At 45.4% G+C, this 19,053-nt stretch overlaps 1 protein-coding gene across 1 annotated transcript; it reads right to left on the bottom strand.

Moving 5' to 3' along the window:
- Window positions 1-939: 939 nt before the first annotated feature.
- Window positions 940-18,458, bottom strand: Gabre (gamma-aminobutyric acid type A receptor subunit epsilon). Its single transcript, XM_032889922.1, has 10 exons — window positions 18,403-18,458; window positions 14,893-14,968; window positions 13,229-13,373; window positions 12,769-12,836; window positions 8,078-8,298; window positions 7,301-7,383; window positions 6,020-6,157; window positions 2,346-2,498; window positions 2,019-2,229; window positions 940-1,768 (listed from the first exon to the last, which is right to left on the bottom strand). Exons 1-10 carry the CDS (start codon window positions 18,456-18,458, stop codon window positions 1,402-1,404), a joined length of 1,518 nt encoding a protein of 505 aa, XP_032745813.1. The 3' UTR covers window positions 940-1,401.
- Between the last annotated feature and the right edge of the window lie 595 nt (window positions 18,459-19,053).

The following is a 19,053-nucleotide window of genomic DNA, read 5'->3' as shown; positions in this document are numbered from 1 at the left end:
TGGTGATGACTAGAAGCAGATGGATTTCCCAATCCCACCCACCCCCATAAAATACAGACACTGATTCTATGCAGCATATACAAGCATTGGGGCATATACAAATTCATCTCACTGGGTTATTAGAGTCAAAGAGTTAAACCTGTGGAGCAGTCTGAGCACCTCAGGCCTAGTTATAGAGCAAGCCAGTGCTGAGGGGGATCTGTCGCTTTAGTCCTTGCTCCTGGGGTGCCAGCAAGAGAAATAAAATTGAGTCATGCTTGACCAGAGCTGCCTAACCCTGCCATACCCTTTAACAGGTGACAGGGGGCTCCATATTGGCTTCCAGAAAGATCCAGAGTCCCATAGAAATCTGTGTCTCAAGGTTGCCATTTGTATTATGACAATCTGTGCCCAAAGATGTCACAGGGCTATAACAAGTTTCCAAATAGAAATGTTTTGTCAAAAGTACTTTGTCAAAGGGAAAATGTTATACAAATTTAAGGGAGTTCAATTGATTGCAATTGTGTGAGTGCCCCAGGGATGGCAGTGGACTGGCTTATGGGTCCAGGGACCAAGGAAGCAATCAAACCATTAGACTGTGCCTGAGGTGAGCACCAATCAGTGATAGGCAATGGCAGCTGCTCAACCGAGTGCTCTTGGTTTCTTGGTCCCTGGGAGACACAAAGCCTAGCACCTGGATCAGGGCTGGGAAAGTCACTGGGGAAGTTACAGAAAGAATCACAGGGATCAAGGAAGAGGAAGAAGGAGGCATACAAAGCAGGGGAAATTACAAACATTGCACACAAGAATAGATACCCATTAGATGAAGGGAACTGAATTGGGAGTGCAGATGGAGGCGGGGAGAAGGAGATGACATGGCTGCAGAGACGGTTACTTTCCCAAACAGGCCCACTTGCTGGCTCCTCTCCTCCTACAGATAGTGGTGTGCGTGCATGCGTGTGTGCGTGCGTGCGTGCGTACGTGCAGAGGAAGAGAGAGCAGGGAGAAAAAAATCAAATAGCCTGACTTAAAGACTTAAGGATGAGGACCTTCCTTCTGCTATACTGTTGTTGCTCTGTGCATTCTAGGGCTGAGCTTGAGCTGGGCCCCTTAGCTCCACAAATGGAACCATGACCTCCTGGGGAAAAACAGTAACTGCAAACACAACCAAGAGATAGCTTATCTGCTCAATTGTGGGCACACTGAACATCATGGATACTCTTTGAAGAATAGAGAGGTGGGCTGTTACTTGAGAAGTGCTGTTTAAAAGATTGAGTGAAGGGGCCAACAAAAGGAGGAGCAGCAAAGACAGACTCTCCTCAGGCTTGCTGCTGTTGCTATTGTCTCCCAACTCCCTTGACAAAGGGGCTTAGGACCTCCTGGGGAACTGAGGTGATTGCCCCATGAGCTACCAGCTGGAGCCTACAGGTTAAGGCAAATCACCCAGTAGAGCACATTAAAGAAGAAGAATGTAATGGGGAAAAGCACCCGCGAGTAGTTATCCAGGCAATAAACGTGGATGCAGATGCGGCCCCGCTGCCAGCTGTTGCCCTCACAACCAGGAACCATGCAGAAATACTTCCTGAGAACCCTGAAGCACACATAGCTTCGGCCACACCGCCTCCAGGGACACTGAGGTCTTCTTGATCTTGGAGACCACTGATAACCCTCTTCAGCATTTTCCTCATAGGTAACAATCTCACACACAAACACTTCCTGCTGCTGACGAGCACGGGCACGAGCACGAGCACGAGTGCGGGCACGAGCACGAGTACGCGCATTAGCACGGCTATTGGTTGGAAACTGAAATAGAAAAACAAAGATAACAAAATGGTCAAGGGAAAGTGAGTCAAGAAGAAAAGTTGCCTAGAATTTCCTAGAAACTACACTCTCCACACCAGTTCTAGGCCTTCCTGGACATCACAGCAAGTTTATTTCCTCTATAACCCCAGGGAAATTCCCATCACTTGGAAAGCTAGTCACACAAGTGTCATAACCCTCCTATCTTCAGTCTAAAGTTTTGCTTCCCATACCAACACGTGGTTCTTACTTGGTAGAACTTTGGAGAAGCCTGTCGTTCAATATTATTGTAGGTCAGGAAGTTGAGCACAGTGAACTCTAGTAGAGTACAGAAGCACAAGACGAAACAAATTGCAATATAGACGTCCAAAGCTGTGAGATAGGAGACACGAGGGAAATTCTTACGAGAAAAGGTACCCAGCGTGGCCATGGTGAGCACAGAACTGACCCCTATAAGAGCAAGGAGTGAAGGTGGGCTAAGCTCCTGACAGTGCTGCAGGACAACAGGAGAAGGCAATGTTAATCTATGACATATGCTCACATTTAAGATCACCATACTTTCTTACCTACAGAGGCCCTGGCAGCAGCAGCTTCAATCTTGATCCAGAAGGACACCCAGGAAAGCATTGTGGTAACAGATGAAGGGATATAGTTTTGAAAGACAATGAAGCCAAACCTCCTGCTTACATTGAAGAAGAATGTCATGACCATGAAGTCACCTGAAAGACATCAAATATACCACTGCATTGCAGTACTGGCCTGACGTCCAGCATGGCACATAGAGGGTGGCTCCCACCGTCCAGCTCATGGGAAACCCTTTCAAAGTTCTATAATAAAGGCACAGTATTTCAGTGCAGCTCAGTAGAAACTCAGATATCTACTGTAAGACCCATTGCTAATTGAGAGATAAGCTGGTACAAGAGTATTAATAAACCTACTTTCAGTTAACTGATTCATTCTCCCAAAATCTGTTTTTCCCAGAGAAGCAGTAGTGAGAGAAAAGTTCAAAACAAATCATACAAACAAAAAACAACCCCATAACCTTTACTTTCATGGTATCAAACCTAATAGCTGATGGCTAGCTGAGATCCACAGAAATGCAATGTATAGTTTGTGAAGTCACAACATTATCTGCACTGTTATTCCTCATAGCATGCCCACTTGGGTTAGCCAAATATGACATATTCTGCTATATATGAGCTACATAATAGTGTCTACACTATGTATTCTGATTCTAAGACCTAACTGGATTTGACTCATACATATGCACACATACAACATGAATGCCTCACCTAAAACTAATTGAACTGCTTCCCAGTTTAGATACCACATATATTTATACTGGTAAGCAAATCCTGGACTCCCTCTTCTTAATCTATTACTGCTTAACCTAAATTCAATGTCCTAGGAAAATAGAATTAGATGAATATGAACTTGTCAGTCAAGCTTTAGATGTTAGGTTTGCAAAAGATTCAGACAGAAGGCAGTGTAGGCCTTCACATTCACTTGGGTATAATGATCTTCTCATGTATTTACTTTAGATAGAAATGGATCTTTCAGAAGTTGATCAAGCCTGTATTTCCAGCTGGCATATTCTGTTCCTAATGTTGCTTCTAATGCTCTTTATAATATTATGACTCCATGCTTAGTTTGCCCAGAGGATCACTTTTACTCTCCATGTCATTAGACATTAAATTGTCTCAACCATGGATTTTTCTGTGAAGTTAAGCCTTCAATTTCCAGTTCTGTGATGCAACAGCCACCTGTGACCTTAAATTAAATGGACCTTCAAGATCCTTCCTGGAAGGGCTCATATAAAGCCTTTAACTTAGCCCCTAGCCAACCAAGCCTGGCATAACATGGGAAACAATGGTGCTCAGTGACTTTTGATACCCCTGGTCAAAATAACCTTGGAAGGCAGACATAAACACTAAATGTCTACACTGTAGACTATACAGAAAACAGACCATGTACCTGGCAAGTCTGAGTGGGCCCGTGAAGATCGAGAGCAACCTTTCCTCCTAGTGTTGGGAGACTTGACCTTAGAGGAACAAAGCTTCTCAGGTTCTTCAGAGAAAGGCAAATAAGTAGCTTATGGTCAGTGGGAAACTTCCTGCCTGAATACTAGAATTCCTCCGGCACTGCACCAGAAACCATTCTATGCTACTAGCCAGAATGACCAAATTATTAGTCTTTCTGTCCTGGAGACTTGACTGTGATTAAAAACTCCCTTAATATGTGTGTCACAAGATGCATTGTGCTGTTGGGTTTCTCATTCTTTAAATTTTAGTCAGTCTGATTAAAGAAGAAATTTTTTATTTACTAAAAGCTAGAAATTTGACAAGAGAAGGATACTAATTAAGTGTTTCTTTCATTCTGATGATTAAAGAAGCAATACCAATGGAAGAGAGGTATCTAGGACTGAAAGCCAAACCAAAACAAAATGGATTAAAGATGACTTTGGTTCTTACCTGCTTTGTCCAGATCATAGTTGGTGGCTGCACTGTCAAAAGACACAATTAAAAGACTGCCCAGAGGACTAGTGAACTGAAGAACAAGAGAAGAAAAGGAACTAGGGAGGAGAGTCCCAATAGAATACAAATGTGTGCTCTAATGTTAACCCTAGATCTTTACATTTGACTTTTGAAAGAGTACCTTAAATTAATGTAAACTGGGTAGTTATAGGGGAAAAAGAACTAGATCTGATGGGTAAATGTTCCAGAAACTCCCATTTTAGATGAGCAAGAAGAATTTTCTGATGGAAAGAGACGTCTAGGGAAGAAAATAATCTCCTTGTAAGATGCTGACCTCTTGATCGTGGCAAGATTTCCTCACAGGCTCAACAGCCACCAGTGAAGGAAAGAAGTGCCCCAGGGTCAAACTGGGAGAGTTGGAACCTGACTCAAAAATAACTGACAGTGAAGACACTATGAATTCAGAATAAGTAGTCTCTAGCCAATGAAAGAAGAAGACCTATTTCTTTCTCCACAGTAAGAGATGTTGCTTACCTACTGACATTGCTTCACTGATGATGCTGGCTCTGGGGCTTTGTAGTCACTAGGGCACCATTTTGAAACAATGCAAAAACCATCTACTAAACGGAACCACTAGTGACTTGAAAGCCCCTGAACCTTGTCTCTTCTGTCAGTTCTGATGATGAGGCTCCACCTATCTGGACAAACTGAATACTAAGAGGCAGGCCCATATTTATCTAGTAGAAGAACAAGAACCCCAAGTCAAAGCAAGCAAAAAGGCTTTCTCAGAGTCCCAGGAACAGGACAAGCAGCACCCATCCCTGCCTAGTATTGTATAAGCAAAGCTTTAGTTGGGTTAGCATAAGCTGCCCCTCACCGAGTGACCAACAGTAGCAATAGCAGATTTTTTTTATGTCATCATCACACTGAAGCAAAGCAAAATAAATGTCAAAAGTCTGGCTGGGTGACCTGATCCATCCACATTCTTGTCAGTACATGTGAAGAAGGTCCAGGGTTGCTCTCAGAGCTACCCTGAGAAGATTCCTTGGCTCCTCATTCAGATCACCTAGGAATACAAGCAAAGATGCTCACATCTATTTGGGAGATACAAGTTAAGAGACCCAGAATCTGCCCCTATTATCCTTGTCAGGAACAAGATCAGGAGGAAAAAACATGTTTATGTTGATTCCACTCTGAAGCCTCTGGTGAAAATATGTACTTTTCACAGTTCCTCCTTTAAGATAATATTACTGTAGCCATTGCGCCTGAGTAACCATCTGCAGACTCCTCAATCCCCACTAACTGCCATTATCACTCTAGCTTCCACTTCTACCTCCTGCTAGGGTGGATCTTCCTTCCCACTCAACCAACTTGACCTGGTTCAGGATTTGGTAAAATCACACAGAGTACCCCTCCCCAATGTTGCCTAAGTTAGTCAGTGATATAAGAAAGAAATTAAATACAAAAGATCTAAAACTCAAAGGTAGATTAACATACTGAAGGTTACAAAAATATATCTACTTACCCCGTCCTTCAAGGGGCTTGGCAAAGCACTTACTTCTTTGCAGATGAGACTGAGACATAGCTATGAAGTCTCAGTTTCCTCTGCAAACAGTTGTAAGTGTTTAGCATATATGAGAGAGAAGTGATGTCCTAGACAGTGTTTCCATGAGCTCTTTACATAGCATTGGTACAAATAGCCACTTCCAGTTGTTGGTACTATACCCTCAGACTCTGCCCAGCTCTAGCTCCCACTGCACACTTACCAACTGGGGTGGAGATGATTTCAGTTTTGTTGTTCACTCCTGTAAAATCAAACTCCAATAGCTTCCAAGTGTTCTTCGCATTGATTTCGAGTTTGAAATTCTCCCACTTGTATATCATCTCATGCTCATCATAGGAAACTGAAAACCAATGTGGAAAAGAGGAATGAATGAGACTGGGAAACCCAGTTGAGGGCCCCACAAGCATGGTGTTAGCTTGAGCCATGTTTTGGACTTTTGACTTTGGCTTCACCAGCTTTGAGACCCTGCCTTTGGCCTAGTTGTTGAAGTGCATTTGCCCTGGGCTTCGGATGCAAAGATGAGTAAGGCGTGAACCTACCCTCCAGCATTCACATTGCATTGAGTAAGGCCATATAGAATTGTGAGTTTGGGGGTTGCTCTGAAAAATCTCTACTCATGGAACAATTGGCAAAGTAGGGAAAGATCACTTGGGACACACTTCCTAAAGCATGGGGCATTCACTTTAAGTTTTGAAAATAAACATTCTCAATAGAGATGAGGTTGAAGAAGGTGAAAGGGAAGCACAGAAAGGTGAATGTGGAAACAGCAAAACTTTAGGGAGACTATTTCACAGATGGGTTGTATAGCAGGAAGCAGCAGGGTCAGCTCATGAAGGGATTTGAGGTTCATTTTAAGGCATTTAGAATTGATCCAGGCGAGTGAAGAACACATTTGAAATGAGGAATGAAAGCTAATAATAGTCAGAATGCAGAGATGGAGGTGAGATCAATAGAGATTTGGAGGGAACACCAACAGGATGTGTGAACTGAGTAGATGTAGGAGGTCAATGAGTGGGGCTGTCAGAGTTCTTGGCTTGGGTAGCTGGGTAAATGATGGCACCCTTCAATGAGGCAACACAGAAGCGACACATTTGCTTTGGAGGCAGGTGTTGGGAAGAAAAAATGAATTTAGCTTAAGACACACTCTGTTTCAAAGTGAAGATACTGTAGAAGTCCAAGCAGAAGATGATTAAAGCCCTGCATCAAGGCAGAGATGGAGAGGAGCAGGCATACTTCAGATATACTTCAGAAGCAGGTAGCTTAAGGTAGAGCAAGGGTGAGGGAAGAATTCAACATAAAGCCAAAGCAATACACACACAGCACTGCTGACAGGAAAAGGGGTGATGATGGAAAATGGAGGCTTATAGCAATTCTGGCACCATCACAGGAAACAAGCAGAAGCAGAAAAATGTAAAAGGCAAAGATGAGCAAAAGTGGGGCCCAGCATATCTCTGGATCCCCAGAAACCTAAGAAGGTACTCACAGCTAGAGAAAGACAGAGGGCAAGAGTGAGAATCCATTGGAAAATTGAGCATGTGGAGTGAGCATCTTGCATCAATGGTCATCCTGGAAGGGAGAAAGGAGCCTCATTAGGCTGGCTCTTTGCACTGATATCTACTCAACATTGACCAGGTATCATATCTAATGAGTGCCATTAGTAGAATTTAAGACAAAAGCCCAAAGGAGTGATACAAAGAGAGGAAGAAGAACTTCTAAAATCTGACTACTAGGCTACATCATCAAAGAAGTACATGGGCCAGCCTAGATTGATTTTTCTTTCTTGTTCGTGCAGTGCTCTAGTCCTGTGCTACTTTGCACCACCTCCACATCCATATTGCTGACACAAGCATCTCCTTCCAGGCATTCAATTTATGTATCCTAGTCCTGAATACTTTTCCAACCAATGTATTTATACTGTGCCTGGACAATTCTGTCACTGTGGACGTGTCTTTAAATACTATGCCCACTTGGGATGGAATTATCTAGCTAATACAGTCAGGCCAGCACCTACCTTCTAGACTGTGGGGCAAATATAGCTCCCATGATTACCAAAACACTTGGCATACATCTTTAAAATCTTTTATTTAATATCTCAGTGTCTTATATCTGCACAGGAAGAGGTTGAATCCTGATCTAGAAAAGCTGCACAGGGTTTTAGAAATATTATTCAGAATGATATATTTACTTAGGAGTCCCTAGCTAAAATTTTCTGGAAGAGTGAGAGAGCCCTAGAAAGTGAGACACTAAAGGCTTGACATACCTAACTGTGTACAACACTTTTCCATCCTTATGGATGAGAGCCATCTGGTTGGGTATGGTGATATCATACTCTTGGGTCCTCTTAGAATTCCTAAAAAAAGTATCCGGGATCCACAACTGGCTCACCACGTTGCCATGTAGAATAAGTGTCTCAAAGGTGTCATTGTAACGAAGACGCTCATCATACCAGGTCTGGTAGAAGATGATGTCAATGGAATATTCCTGGTGGGAAGGGACAGAAAACCATATACTTGGGGCTAAGTAGACAAAAGACAGTCACATGCAAATGTGGTGTTTGTCACTACTTATTAGGGATCCCTGAAGACAGCCTGGTAAAATTAATGGGACACTGGCCCAAGAAGCTGAAGAGGGATGAAGCACCTTCTTTTTAACCCAACTCTTTAGGTGTCAGCACTAAAAGGGGCTCAGATATTACCACAGCCAAGAAGCCAATCACATCCTGCTTGATTGGCACAACTAAGGGTGCTAAATACCCACAGTATGTAGTGAGCAATACCATTCTTCTACAGCTCAGAGCTGTAGAAAGGGTTGCTGTAAATGAGTTCCCTACTGTCTCAAAGAAAAATCCTTTCTGCATTGTGGACGAATTCAAAGCAAGTCTAAATCCTGTTCTGGAGAACCAATCATCAGAAGTGACATTTCACCGTTTTTGTTTTGTTTTCATTTGTTGTTTCATATGGGCTCTTATTACACAGCCTGGTACCATCTCAAAGTCGTAAGGATTCTGACTCATTTTCCTGGGAAGTTTCCTCAAACAGCTCTGCTCCCTTCTATAGCTGACATTGCAGCCTCTCCTCTCTAGCAATAGGCAAAGGCCTAATAGCATCGACATATCCTTAGGCTTGCATCCATCTAGGATTACAAAGAAGAAAGCAACTTATGTCTGGGTGCAGGAATTTTTCACTGTCATGTTCTGAAAAGAAAATAATATTCTCAAATAGGTAGCACATTGCATTCATAAAGAACAAAAACAAAAAACAAAACCAAAAAAAACAAAAACAAAAACAAACAAACAAACAAAAAAAAAACCAAAAACCCTGGGCTATAGTGGATCATCAGACAGCTGAACTCAGTACTTCATTACAATTATATAGGACAGTGGTGTTACTCTTACTAGGTCAACACACTTTCAGCTCCTACACTGCAAATCAAAAAACCCAGCTCAAAAGTCCTCAGAAATGTATAAGCACACACAACTCTTTGTACAAAGGAAAGGTTCCCTTTCAGCTTTTATTCATGGAGCACAGCTATTAATTAACCCCAACTATTCATTCCCCAGAATTATATTTTAAAATGAAATGATTTGATTCACAAGAGAAATGTCCATCTTTTGTCATGTTTTTTTTCTTTAACAAAGAGAATTATGTTTGTGTTTTGTTTTATATTTCCTTTCACATAAGTGCCATAACCTCTGAAGAGTGTGCACATGGACAGATAGTTCCATGATTATGTGGTCTCTCTCTCTATATGGATCCCACAAACGTCTGTCAAACATCAAGAAGGATGTTTAATAGGAAGCACAAGAAGCAAGTTCATGTGCCTGACGCTTGTAAGGCAATACACAGACGGCAATACAATTGTTATCAGTTTGAAGCAAGCACCAGAGCTATGTACAATTAAAGGCTGGTTATCTAATTTATTTTAAAAGTAAATAAACTGAGACTTGGAGTCACACTAGTGCTGCCACTCAGAGAACCTTTACCATGACCTTACCCTGTCATTGCCTTCACTTGCACCAAAAATAAGTGTCAGATGGACTTCATGACACAAGCCTGTAATCTTAGATACTTGGGAAGCTGAGGCAGGAGGATGAAAAGTTCAAGCTACATCTGGGCTAAACTGAACCAAAGCAAGCCTGAGCAACAGAGTGAGACCCTGCCTCAATTTAAAAAAAAAATGGTTACAAGTAGGGTCAATGACATACTTCAGTGATAGAATATTTGTCTATCAAGAACAAGACACTGGTCAAAGAAACCCAGACCATAAAGAGCATTAACACCCTCTGAGAAGAAGGAACAAAATTTCCAGCTGGCCTTTACTGCACTGAAGCAATAGGTACGGGGAGCAGCCATCAAACTGTTAGTAGCCAGAAAAGAAAGTAAAGGGCAAAGTGTTTCCCACAATGAACTAGAAAAGCCAGCACATAATGGCAGAGCTCCTGATCCTGTCCAGCCCTGTCCTGTCATGTTTTGTCCTGTCCTACCCCACGTACCCTTACAAAGGGCCTTCAAAGAATTTGCACCTTCCCAGGAGCTGGCAAAGTCTCATTCGTATCTCAGCACATGAACTATGTGGTGGTTGATGAGAAATCTTCCTCTCCTCCAGCCATGCTGTAGGTCTGCTATACCAAGTTCACAACAAGCATTTGCTGCTGTTTATGAAGATACCAATTATAAATTCTTCATACATCAACATATAACTAATGGTTTGCAGTTGAGTTTGACTAGTAACTAGAGATGGATCTCTTTTAGTTCAGCTAAAATAGAAATGTGGCATTTCAGAACTGCCTTAATTAGAATCAGCTTCAATAATTACCATAGTAAGAGCCAGCATTAGCAACTGGGAATGCTGTGACCAGGAAGTTTTATCTAGGCTAGTCACTCCTTTTAAGGTCAGACTGGGTATTTTCTGAGTAAAGCAAGGGAATGAATAGAAATATTTTATTACAATGTACAGACAATGGTTTTAGGTTTCTCTAGGCTTCTCTCTACTATTCTACCTGCCCAAGTGACTGGCGCCAAATACCCAGTTAACCAATTCCACTGAGTGGGCTGTTACCTCTTTGACCAAGAAACTTTGCTGAGACCATCAATTGCTTCAAATGTTGATGCCAGAAAAGGAGGCGTGGCTGCCACAGAGAACAACAGAGATAATTGATGCCATGATGTTGTCATGGTCTGTGGCTAAGTGGTAGACATACATGTTCTCCTCAATAAATCAATTAGAGGAAAGCAAGCTAAACAAGAACAGGGACTCACCCTTTTTTATTAAATGATGTGGAATTGTGTAAAACCCAAAACTTCTTGGGGGAAGTTATATATAATGTAAGGCTTTGGAAGATTACAAAATAACCAACTTTTATGTCATGCTCTTGTTTCCATGGTGAACTAGCTCTGTGTCTGATATCAAGTTGAATGACTTCTGGATGATTAGACCGAACACTTAGGACACGTTGGGTGTAAGAACTCCTAGAAGCTCAGGTGAGACTGGTGCTAGCAGGATTAATAGGTATTGAACAAGGAGAGATGGTACATTTATGTATTATAAGTGGGGCTAATGGTCTTCTGCTACAAGGATTCTTGCAGAGGATTAAAATTAGTTCCCCCAAATTATGACCTACACAAATCGCCTGAGAAATTTTGTACTGCCTTTTGGTTTCATAGGACACTAATCCAGAATACAGAGCCAAGTAACTTAGGATCATTTGCTGTATTTATCACTGTGTGTGATCTCTCCTACTTATTAGCCTATGAAATTTAACCAACAGTAAGGTGAAAGTGAGCAGCTTATTAATGAGGCAACCAGTTAGTTTTCTAGAAATTAGAATGGCATAATAAAGAGTAAGGATAGAGAATACCCCCACAAAAACATTGTGAGCCACACTTTTACCCAGTCTACGTATACAGCTTGACTCCCATCAAGGTTACTTACCTCTCAGTCCATCAGGATCACTCATCTCATCATCAGCTGCTGACTCTGAATCACATGGTGTTTATTAGGTGTCATTAAGATGTTAAGCCAAGCCCAGTGTTATTATGGAACTGGTTACCACAACCATTCTTTGTTAAATACTGCACATCTGAATTATGCAGAGCAGCTTTTGTAATTCACCTTTGAGCTACCATATACTATATGTTCTTAACATCAAGTATTCCATAACAGAGAGAGCAAGACTAACATAAAACAATTGATTACCATGAAATATACTAGGGAAGATAAACTACATGTAATCCAGAAAAATGTGAGTGCCCAGAGCAATTAGTTACTATGTTCGTCAGAGAAGCTGCCTTGAACAAGATGCTATGTGAGCTGGACCCTGAATGAATGAAAAAGTAAATCAATGGCATCTTGAACTTGCACAAAGGTCCAGCTCTGAGGTACAATGTTGTCTTAGAATGTGCATATTATAGTGTGGTTATAGTCTGTGGACTTTAAGGGGATGAAAAAGATCAGTCAATGCTTGCTAGATTGTGGGTTTGAACTATAAATACAAGAAGCACATTACCAAGGAAGCTTGCTCAGTAGGACTGGGCAAAGAACATTTGCATATTTCAGGTGGAAGCTGAAGAAAGTTAACTGGGGATCACATTGATAACAGGAAAGGGAAGGAGACAAAAATACTAAGACAAAATTATAGGGATAGTTGTACAGCCAGAAATGTCAACTACAGATTTAAGTTCATCAAATAAGTAGACAAAAGACAGGCATTTTATTGTGATATTTAGTTGTTTTATTGTTTTTATTTTGAATGAAAAACTGAAGATTAGAGTCAAAAATCCCAAAGGTCCTCTTCAGGCAGCAAAAGACTTACCTTTTCCATTCATGTTCTCAAGTTAATTGTGGTTAAAAATCCCCACCTGAACCCCCAAACAACAAAAGACTACCTGCTGTACTAGTACCACAAACAGCAGAAAGCAAACGGAAAAACTGTCTTCAAAACTCTGTACTCACCATGTCTAGGATGGAAATAGGTCCGAGGCTGTTGACAAAGACTTCAACAGTGACCACGGTAGGCTTCTCTGTTAAGATATGGATATAGTACAGGGTAAATGTCACATAGAGGCATGACACAAACAGGGAGTTATCGAAGGAGGGAAGAGGGCCAATCCTATTTCCTTTGCTCTTCTATGGAAGTCCCAGATCATGGACTACAAGGGCTAGTAGTCTTCAAATCATTCATCTTATTTTGGGATTGGAAAAACTGAGGGCAAAAGAATGGAAAAGTGTTGACTAAAGTCCATGGCATTCTTAACCTAGAGGAGCCATTGCGTCTTACCTGGTGGGCCTGCAGCAGTTGTTCTCTCTGAATGTGGCTGGCACCTTCATCTATAACCCATACTCATTGCCTACAACTATGTGTAAAACCAGCTTTTCCTTCAGGAGAGGAGGGAGCTTTCTTCCATTAACTCACCTCCAATGCCAGGGCGCAGTTTATGGTCGTAGTTGCTCAGGATGGTGTTCAGGATTTGAGAAGCTCTTGTCAGTTTTCCACGTGGGCGTTCAGTTGTATGATCAGCAGTGAGTTCTGTTTCTCTTGCTGGAAGCTTCTTTTTCCACTAGGCTGAGGCTCCAGCTGGGACTGGGGCTCCGGTTCCAGCTCTGGCTCCGGTTCTGGCTCCGGCTCCGGCTCCGGCTCCGGCTCCGGTTCTGGCTCCGGCTCCGGCTCCGGCTCCGGCTCCGGCTCAGGCTCAGGCTCAGGCTCAGGCTCAGGCTGGGGCTCCGGCAGGGGCTCCGGCAGGGGCTGGGGCTGGGCCTGGGGCTCTGGTTCCGGCTCCAGGTCCAGCTCCGACTCAGGCTCCGACTGTGGCTCAGGCTCAGGCTCTGGCTGGGGCTCCGGCTGAGATTCAGGTTCAGGTCCAGGCTCAGGCTGAGGCTCAGGATCTGGCTGGGGCTCAGGCTCAGGCTGGGGCTCCGGCTGAGGCTCAGGTTCAGGTTCGGGCTCGGGCTCGGGGCTGGGGCTCGGGCTGGGGCTCAGGCTCGGGCTCGGGCTCGGGCTCGGGCTCGGGCTCGGGCTCGGCTCGGGCTCGGGCTCAGGCTGAGGCTCGGGCCGGGCTCAGGCTCGGCCGGGCTCGGGCTCAGGCTCGGCTCGGCCGGGCTGAGGCCTCGGGCTCGGCTCGGGCTCGGGCTCAGGCTCCGGCTGGGGCTCGGGCTCAGGCTCGGGCTCAGGCTCGGGCTGAGGCTCGGGCTGGGGCTCGGGCTCAGGCTCGGGCTGGGGCTCGGGCTCAGGCTCGGGCTCAGGCTCGGGCTGAGGCTGGGGCTCAGGCTGGGGCTCAGGCTCGGGGGCTCAGGCTCAGGCTCGGGCTGGGGCTCAGGCTCCGGTTGGGGCTCCGGCTGGGGCTCCGGCTGGGGCTCCGGCTGGGGCTCCGGCTCAGGCTCAGGCTCAGGCTCCGGCTGGGGTCCTGGATGGGGCTCAGGATAGGGATGGGGACGGAGACGGAGACGCTGAAAGGGATGGAGACGTGGCTCAGGCTGAGGTTCAGGCTGCGGATGGGGATGGGGATCAGGCTGAGGTTTGGGGCGGGGTTGGCGCCCAGCCTGGACCTGGCCTGGGGTCTGGGGCTGAGGCTGGGGCTCAGGTTGGGGTTCTGGCTGAGGCTCCGGTTGGGGATCAGGCTGGGGATCAGGTTGGGGCTCGGGCAGGGGCAGTGGCAGGGGCCAAGGCAAAGGCTGGCGCCCAGCCAGAGGCTGAGGTTGAGGCTGAGGCTGGGGTTCTGGCTGGGGTTCTGGTTGGGGCTCAGGCTGGGGCTCAGGCTGGGGCTCAGGCTGGGGCTCAGGCTGGGGCTCCGGTTCGGGCTGAGGCTGAGGCAGGGGCCAAGGCAGGGGCTGGGGCAGAGGCTGGCGCCCAGCCAGGGGCTGTGGCTGCGGCTGCGGCTGTGGCTGTGGCTGTGGCTGCGGCTGCGGCTCAGGCTCCGGCAGAGGCTGGGGCTCCGGCAGAGGCTGGGGCTGGGGCAGAGGCTGAGGCTGGGAGCTAAAGACATCATCATGGCCAGGGGATTCCGACTGGGGCTGGGGCTGAGAGTCGAAGACTACATCATCTCCAGCAGGAGATTCAGGCGGAATCAGAGGTTGTGGCACAGGCTGAGGCTGAGGGCCAAAGACTACCTTATCTTGGGCAGGGGGTTTATTCTCCAGTTTAATGTGAGGTCCAACCCTAGAATATAAAAGCAAAAATTAAGCTCTAGCCTCCTATCACTAAGGGTTATGCTTGATGCCTTTTGGGACAGAAGGAAAACAAAATATTTACACCACAAAGCTTAATTAGTGAGAGGTAATAGCAAACTAACAGATAAAACTTGATAATTCCCTTTAAATTTTATTGCTCTTTGGAGACTTGTATGCAATTCTTTCATAATTCTTTATTTTAAGATGGTCAACAACAAATGACTAAATTTTCAAAGGCTGTGAAAGCAAGTAGGTGGGCATGGTTTCCGTTCACTCTGGCCAATAAGATGCTGTTACTAACCTTAGCCTCACATCTGCCTGAGCTGCAGCATCTGAGAGGAAGGGTCAGGCCAAAGGCCAGGACTGCTGAGGAATGCTTGGAAGCATATAGGATTGAAAATTTCTGGGACGGTTTTATAGCATATCGAGGTTACGATGTTGAGGAAGACAGGCTACAGAGCAGCACTTTGTGGCTTCCTGAAATGAGGAAATGGACAGCCAATAGGAGAGACTAACTTGGGTACCAGGACCAATAATGACAACAGCAAGTAGTAGTAGTAGTAGTTGTAGTAGTAGTAGTTGTAGTAGTAATAGTAAAAAACACTTTAGAAATCTATGGGCTAATATATGAAATCCCCTGATGGCACTAGGATATGAGAAGCAGTGATGAAAGGCACTACTGTGGTCATTTTCTGATACTTTACTTGTATAGTTATTATTTGAGCACTTTCATGTATATGGGTTCTAATTCAGTAAAAAGCCATTATAACATCATCATACCCATAATATATGGATGACGCTTGAGTCCTGATTTTTAAAATCAAAATTAGAAAAACATATACTAGATATTTGAACACTTACTGTGGAACTACAGCAAGAGCAAGTCATTCTTAAATATGTTTATTGGTGAAGCCCTTAATACTATAATATTTACATACAAAATTATATGATGTCTGAGATTTATTTAAAAAAAAACTAAGTTAAAATAGTGGTAGATAGGGGGCAGAGAAAACAAGTAACCATTAATTCATTCATTACTATTAAGGCTGGTGGTGGCTATATGGATATTCAGTTTGCTACATGTACTTGAAAAACAATTAAACGCCTTTGAAAAAACTCTCAGCACTAATTAACATTTGATGTTGAAAGGCAAGAGAGTGGTTTCCTTTAGGATGATTTTAAGTTTGGTGACGCTTGGGGGTTGGGCAATTATTTCCTATATAGGTCCTGGTCACCTGATCATGTTTACTTTATGAATATTTACTGAGCTGTTGTTCATTTATGATTGCTATGTTTTCATATTTGTGTATTACACTTCTAAAATGGAATGGTATTTTAAAGCCACAAGGCAACTTAATCCCTAAAATAAGAGCAGCAGAGTATGGTGAGCAGGTTCCTGTGGTGCAAACCAGAGGACTCGAAATTGGGCACCTAATTGCTGGGTATTTTTAATTTTTCTGCAGTGCTCTGAGCTTTAGAATAGTATAACTAGCATACAGATAGGCTAAGCTGGTGCCATTTTTCATTCCTGGGCTAAGCAAAGACTAGGATTGGGGAAAGCATTTCTATTTTCACACGCCACATCTAGATGATGCTTTCTTCCCAAATGCTTTTCAAGTCTCCTAGGCATCTAGAGGCTAATTCCCTAGGCCAACACCCCTGGGGATCAGAGATCTACTAGGACTACAAGGAAAATGATGTGGGGGGAGTGGGGGTTGCTTTGATCCTTCGATTTGATTTTGCCAGTGTAAACAAACAAATAACCACACCCTGAGACCTCTGGGGTTAAGAAGCTTCTGGGTGTACATACACATCTCCAAAAAGCCACCAAACTCTTTTTCAAGGCTAGAAAGAATAAGCCCTAGAAAACCACAGTGGACTAGTGGGATTTTCCAAGGAAGCTTTTCAGACATCTGCACTACCACCTTCCATATCTGGCTAAAGAGGGAAGCAAAGGAGCATGAGGAAGGCCCTGGGTTTCTTTCTCAAATATGCTAGCATTTCAAATTTATTGCTGGACAAACTGATGCCCATTTCAGAAAGGGCTATGCTCAAAACCATACACCTGATTTGAAGCTGACCGTGAACCAAATCCAAGTTTGGCCCAACACACTCCACTGCCACCTCCCCTTTCCTGACATCACAGGTTGCCATGCTGACAGTGTGAGCACGTCAGTGTCTGCCCCCTCCCGCTGGATGGGCTGTTTTTCCCTCATAGCCCTCCCTTCTTCTTCACGCCCCCTCCCTTATCCTCGGCCATCTTTGGTCCCAGAAAAATCCCATCTAAATGGACTTGAATAGCAAGAAATGGTTAGTACACATTTAGAAACATTTACCAAGACCCTTCTGAGGCCAGGCTCACCTTAGGGTACCAGAAAGCCAGCAGGGATCCACATACCTCTCCCTGAAGAGCTATATAACCTGGGTTGGGGAGAAGACACATTGCCCCTCCTCAAAACTAACGAATGAAAGACACAGGCTCAAATGCCATGGAGACTTCTAGAAGCCTCGACAGATCAGGAAGCTTAAGAACTTGTGACAGCTCACACCCCACAAGAAACAGTCTCCAATTAAAAACACACACACAAAACAGTCATCTTCCACCAAGAAGTCCTAGGGACACCCTTTTTACAAATGCCCAGGGTCAAGGGTTTAAGGGAGGGAGGCTGGCTGCTCAAGAGAAAGCAGAAAAAGGGAGGGGGCTAGAATTCCAGGCCACAAACCACAGACCTCAGAAAAGGAATGTTTTTATTCTTGGCCTGACTCAGGTCTGCCCCTAAGACCAAGCAGGATGCCTGGGGTGAGAAAGGGAAGGGAAGGTAGGTGGGGTGGAAACCCTTAGATAACCAAGGCTCAGGTTCCTGCCTGAGACTGGAAAGAAAACGAGCAACGAGCAACGGGATGGGAAGCAAGTAAAGTCAGAGTTGCCTGGCATCGTGCCTGGTACTAGCAGGCGCTCCGAAAAAGAAAAAAAAATGTGAGCAAGAGTGAATAGATTAGGAAACACTAAAACATTTCTAGGCACTTCAGCTCCCCCCAGCCCAGGAGCCACCTTCCCAAAAGTCCCCAGCACAGCCTCCGAGTTGTAAGCGCTAGCTCCAGCGGTTTCTGCGCGCCCTTTACCCTCTTCCTGCATTAGACTACTAAAGGAAACCAGGTGCTCTTGCTTCCTGGCCGACCGCTCCAGGGCTTTGAGGGCCAGCCGGAGTCCACGACGCCAAATGGACCGAACATGGTCCCACCTGACTTCCCCGGGCTCCCTGTCTTCAGCCCCGGACACCGGTCCTACAGAGGGGCCACGGGAGGGTAGCAAGCGTCGAGGGGACAAGGGACCAGGCTGGCCTGGCTGGGCACACGGGACCCCGGGGGTCCCGGAAGCCTGCTAGGCACAGAAGGCTCACCAGTCCCGGGATGGAGACTCACCTCCACTGGAGGGCCAGGAACATGTTGAGGAGCATCAGGAGAACTTTAGGCAACATCTCAGCGGTGCCTGGCACGACCACCTGTGTGGAGGTCGCAGCGCAGGTCTGGCTGTTCTGAGCGAGGTGGAGGGTTTTGTTGGGCTCCAACTTTCACTCCTCCCACTCGCCCCGCCCCAGTCGCGCTCCGCACCTTGGGCCCGCCCCCTGAGCCCCGATGGAAATCTCCGACGACGTGATCGCTGCGGCAGCGAGGAGCGAGGCTGGGGAGGGCGGGCAGGGGGTGGAGAGGAGGGAGCCCTGTCGCCAAGGCCCCAGCCGCCAGCACTGGCGCTGCCAGACAGCCAGGGGGGAGGGGCGGGAGGAGTAAGGAGGAGGCGAGCCTGCAGCGTGAGGCCCAGGGCTTAGGGAAAAACGCGCTAGCGGTTGTGGCCTGGGAGCCTACACTGGTCGGGGGAGAAGTCACGCACACAGGCGTTCCGGGTACATTGCTGCGACCCCTTCCAGACCCCCTTGATGAGCTCTGAGGTCCTTGTGTTCTTCCTTACAACCTGTTGAGCCCCATCCATCTCCACATCTTCTCTTAGCCTCACTGATTTTTCCCAGTCTCACTCCAAACCCTCCAGCCCTTCAGAGCACATCTAAGGAAGCTGGA

The sequence above is a fragment of the Rattus rattus genome, chromosome X (assembly GCF_011064425.1).
Source record: "Rattus rattus isolate New Zealand chromosome X, Rrattus_CSIRO_v1, whole genome shotgun sequence".
Classification (NCBI taxonomy): Eukaryota; Metazoa; Chordata; class Mammalia; order Rodentia; family Muridae; genus Rattus; species Rattus rattus.
The sequence above is the reverse complement of the archived record's forward strand: the minus strand, read 5'-3'. Positions and strand labels throughout refer to the sequence as shown.

What these genes read in the sequence shown, in the direction of transcription:
- Gabre (XM_032889922.1), bottom strand. Translation starts at nt 18,458, where the DNA reads ATGTTGCCTAAAGTTCTCCTGATGCTCCTCAACATGTTCCTGGCCCTC. An exon ending in TGCTGCCAGGGCCTCTGTAG is followed by an intron (nt 2,230 to 2,345) that starts GTAAGAAAGTAT and finishes TTGCTCTTATAG; the next exon opens with GGGTCAGTTCTGTGCTCACC. An exon ending in TTCTACCAAGTAAGAACCAC is followed by an intron (nt 1,769 to 2,018) that starts GTGTTGGTATGG and finishes TCCAACCAATAG; the next exon opens with CCGTGCTAATGCGCGTACTC.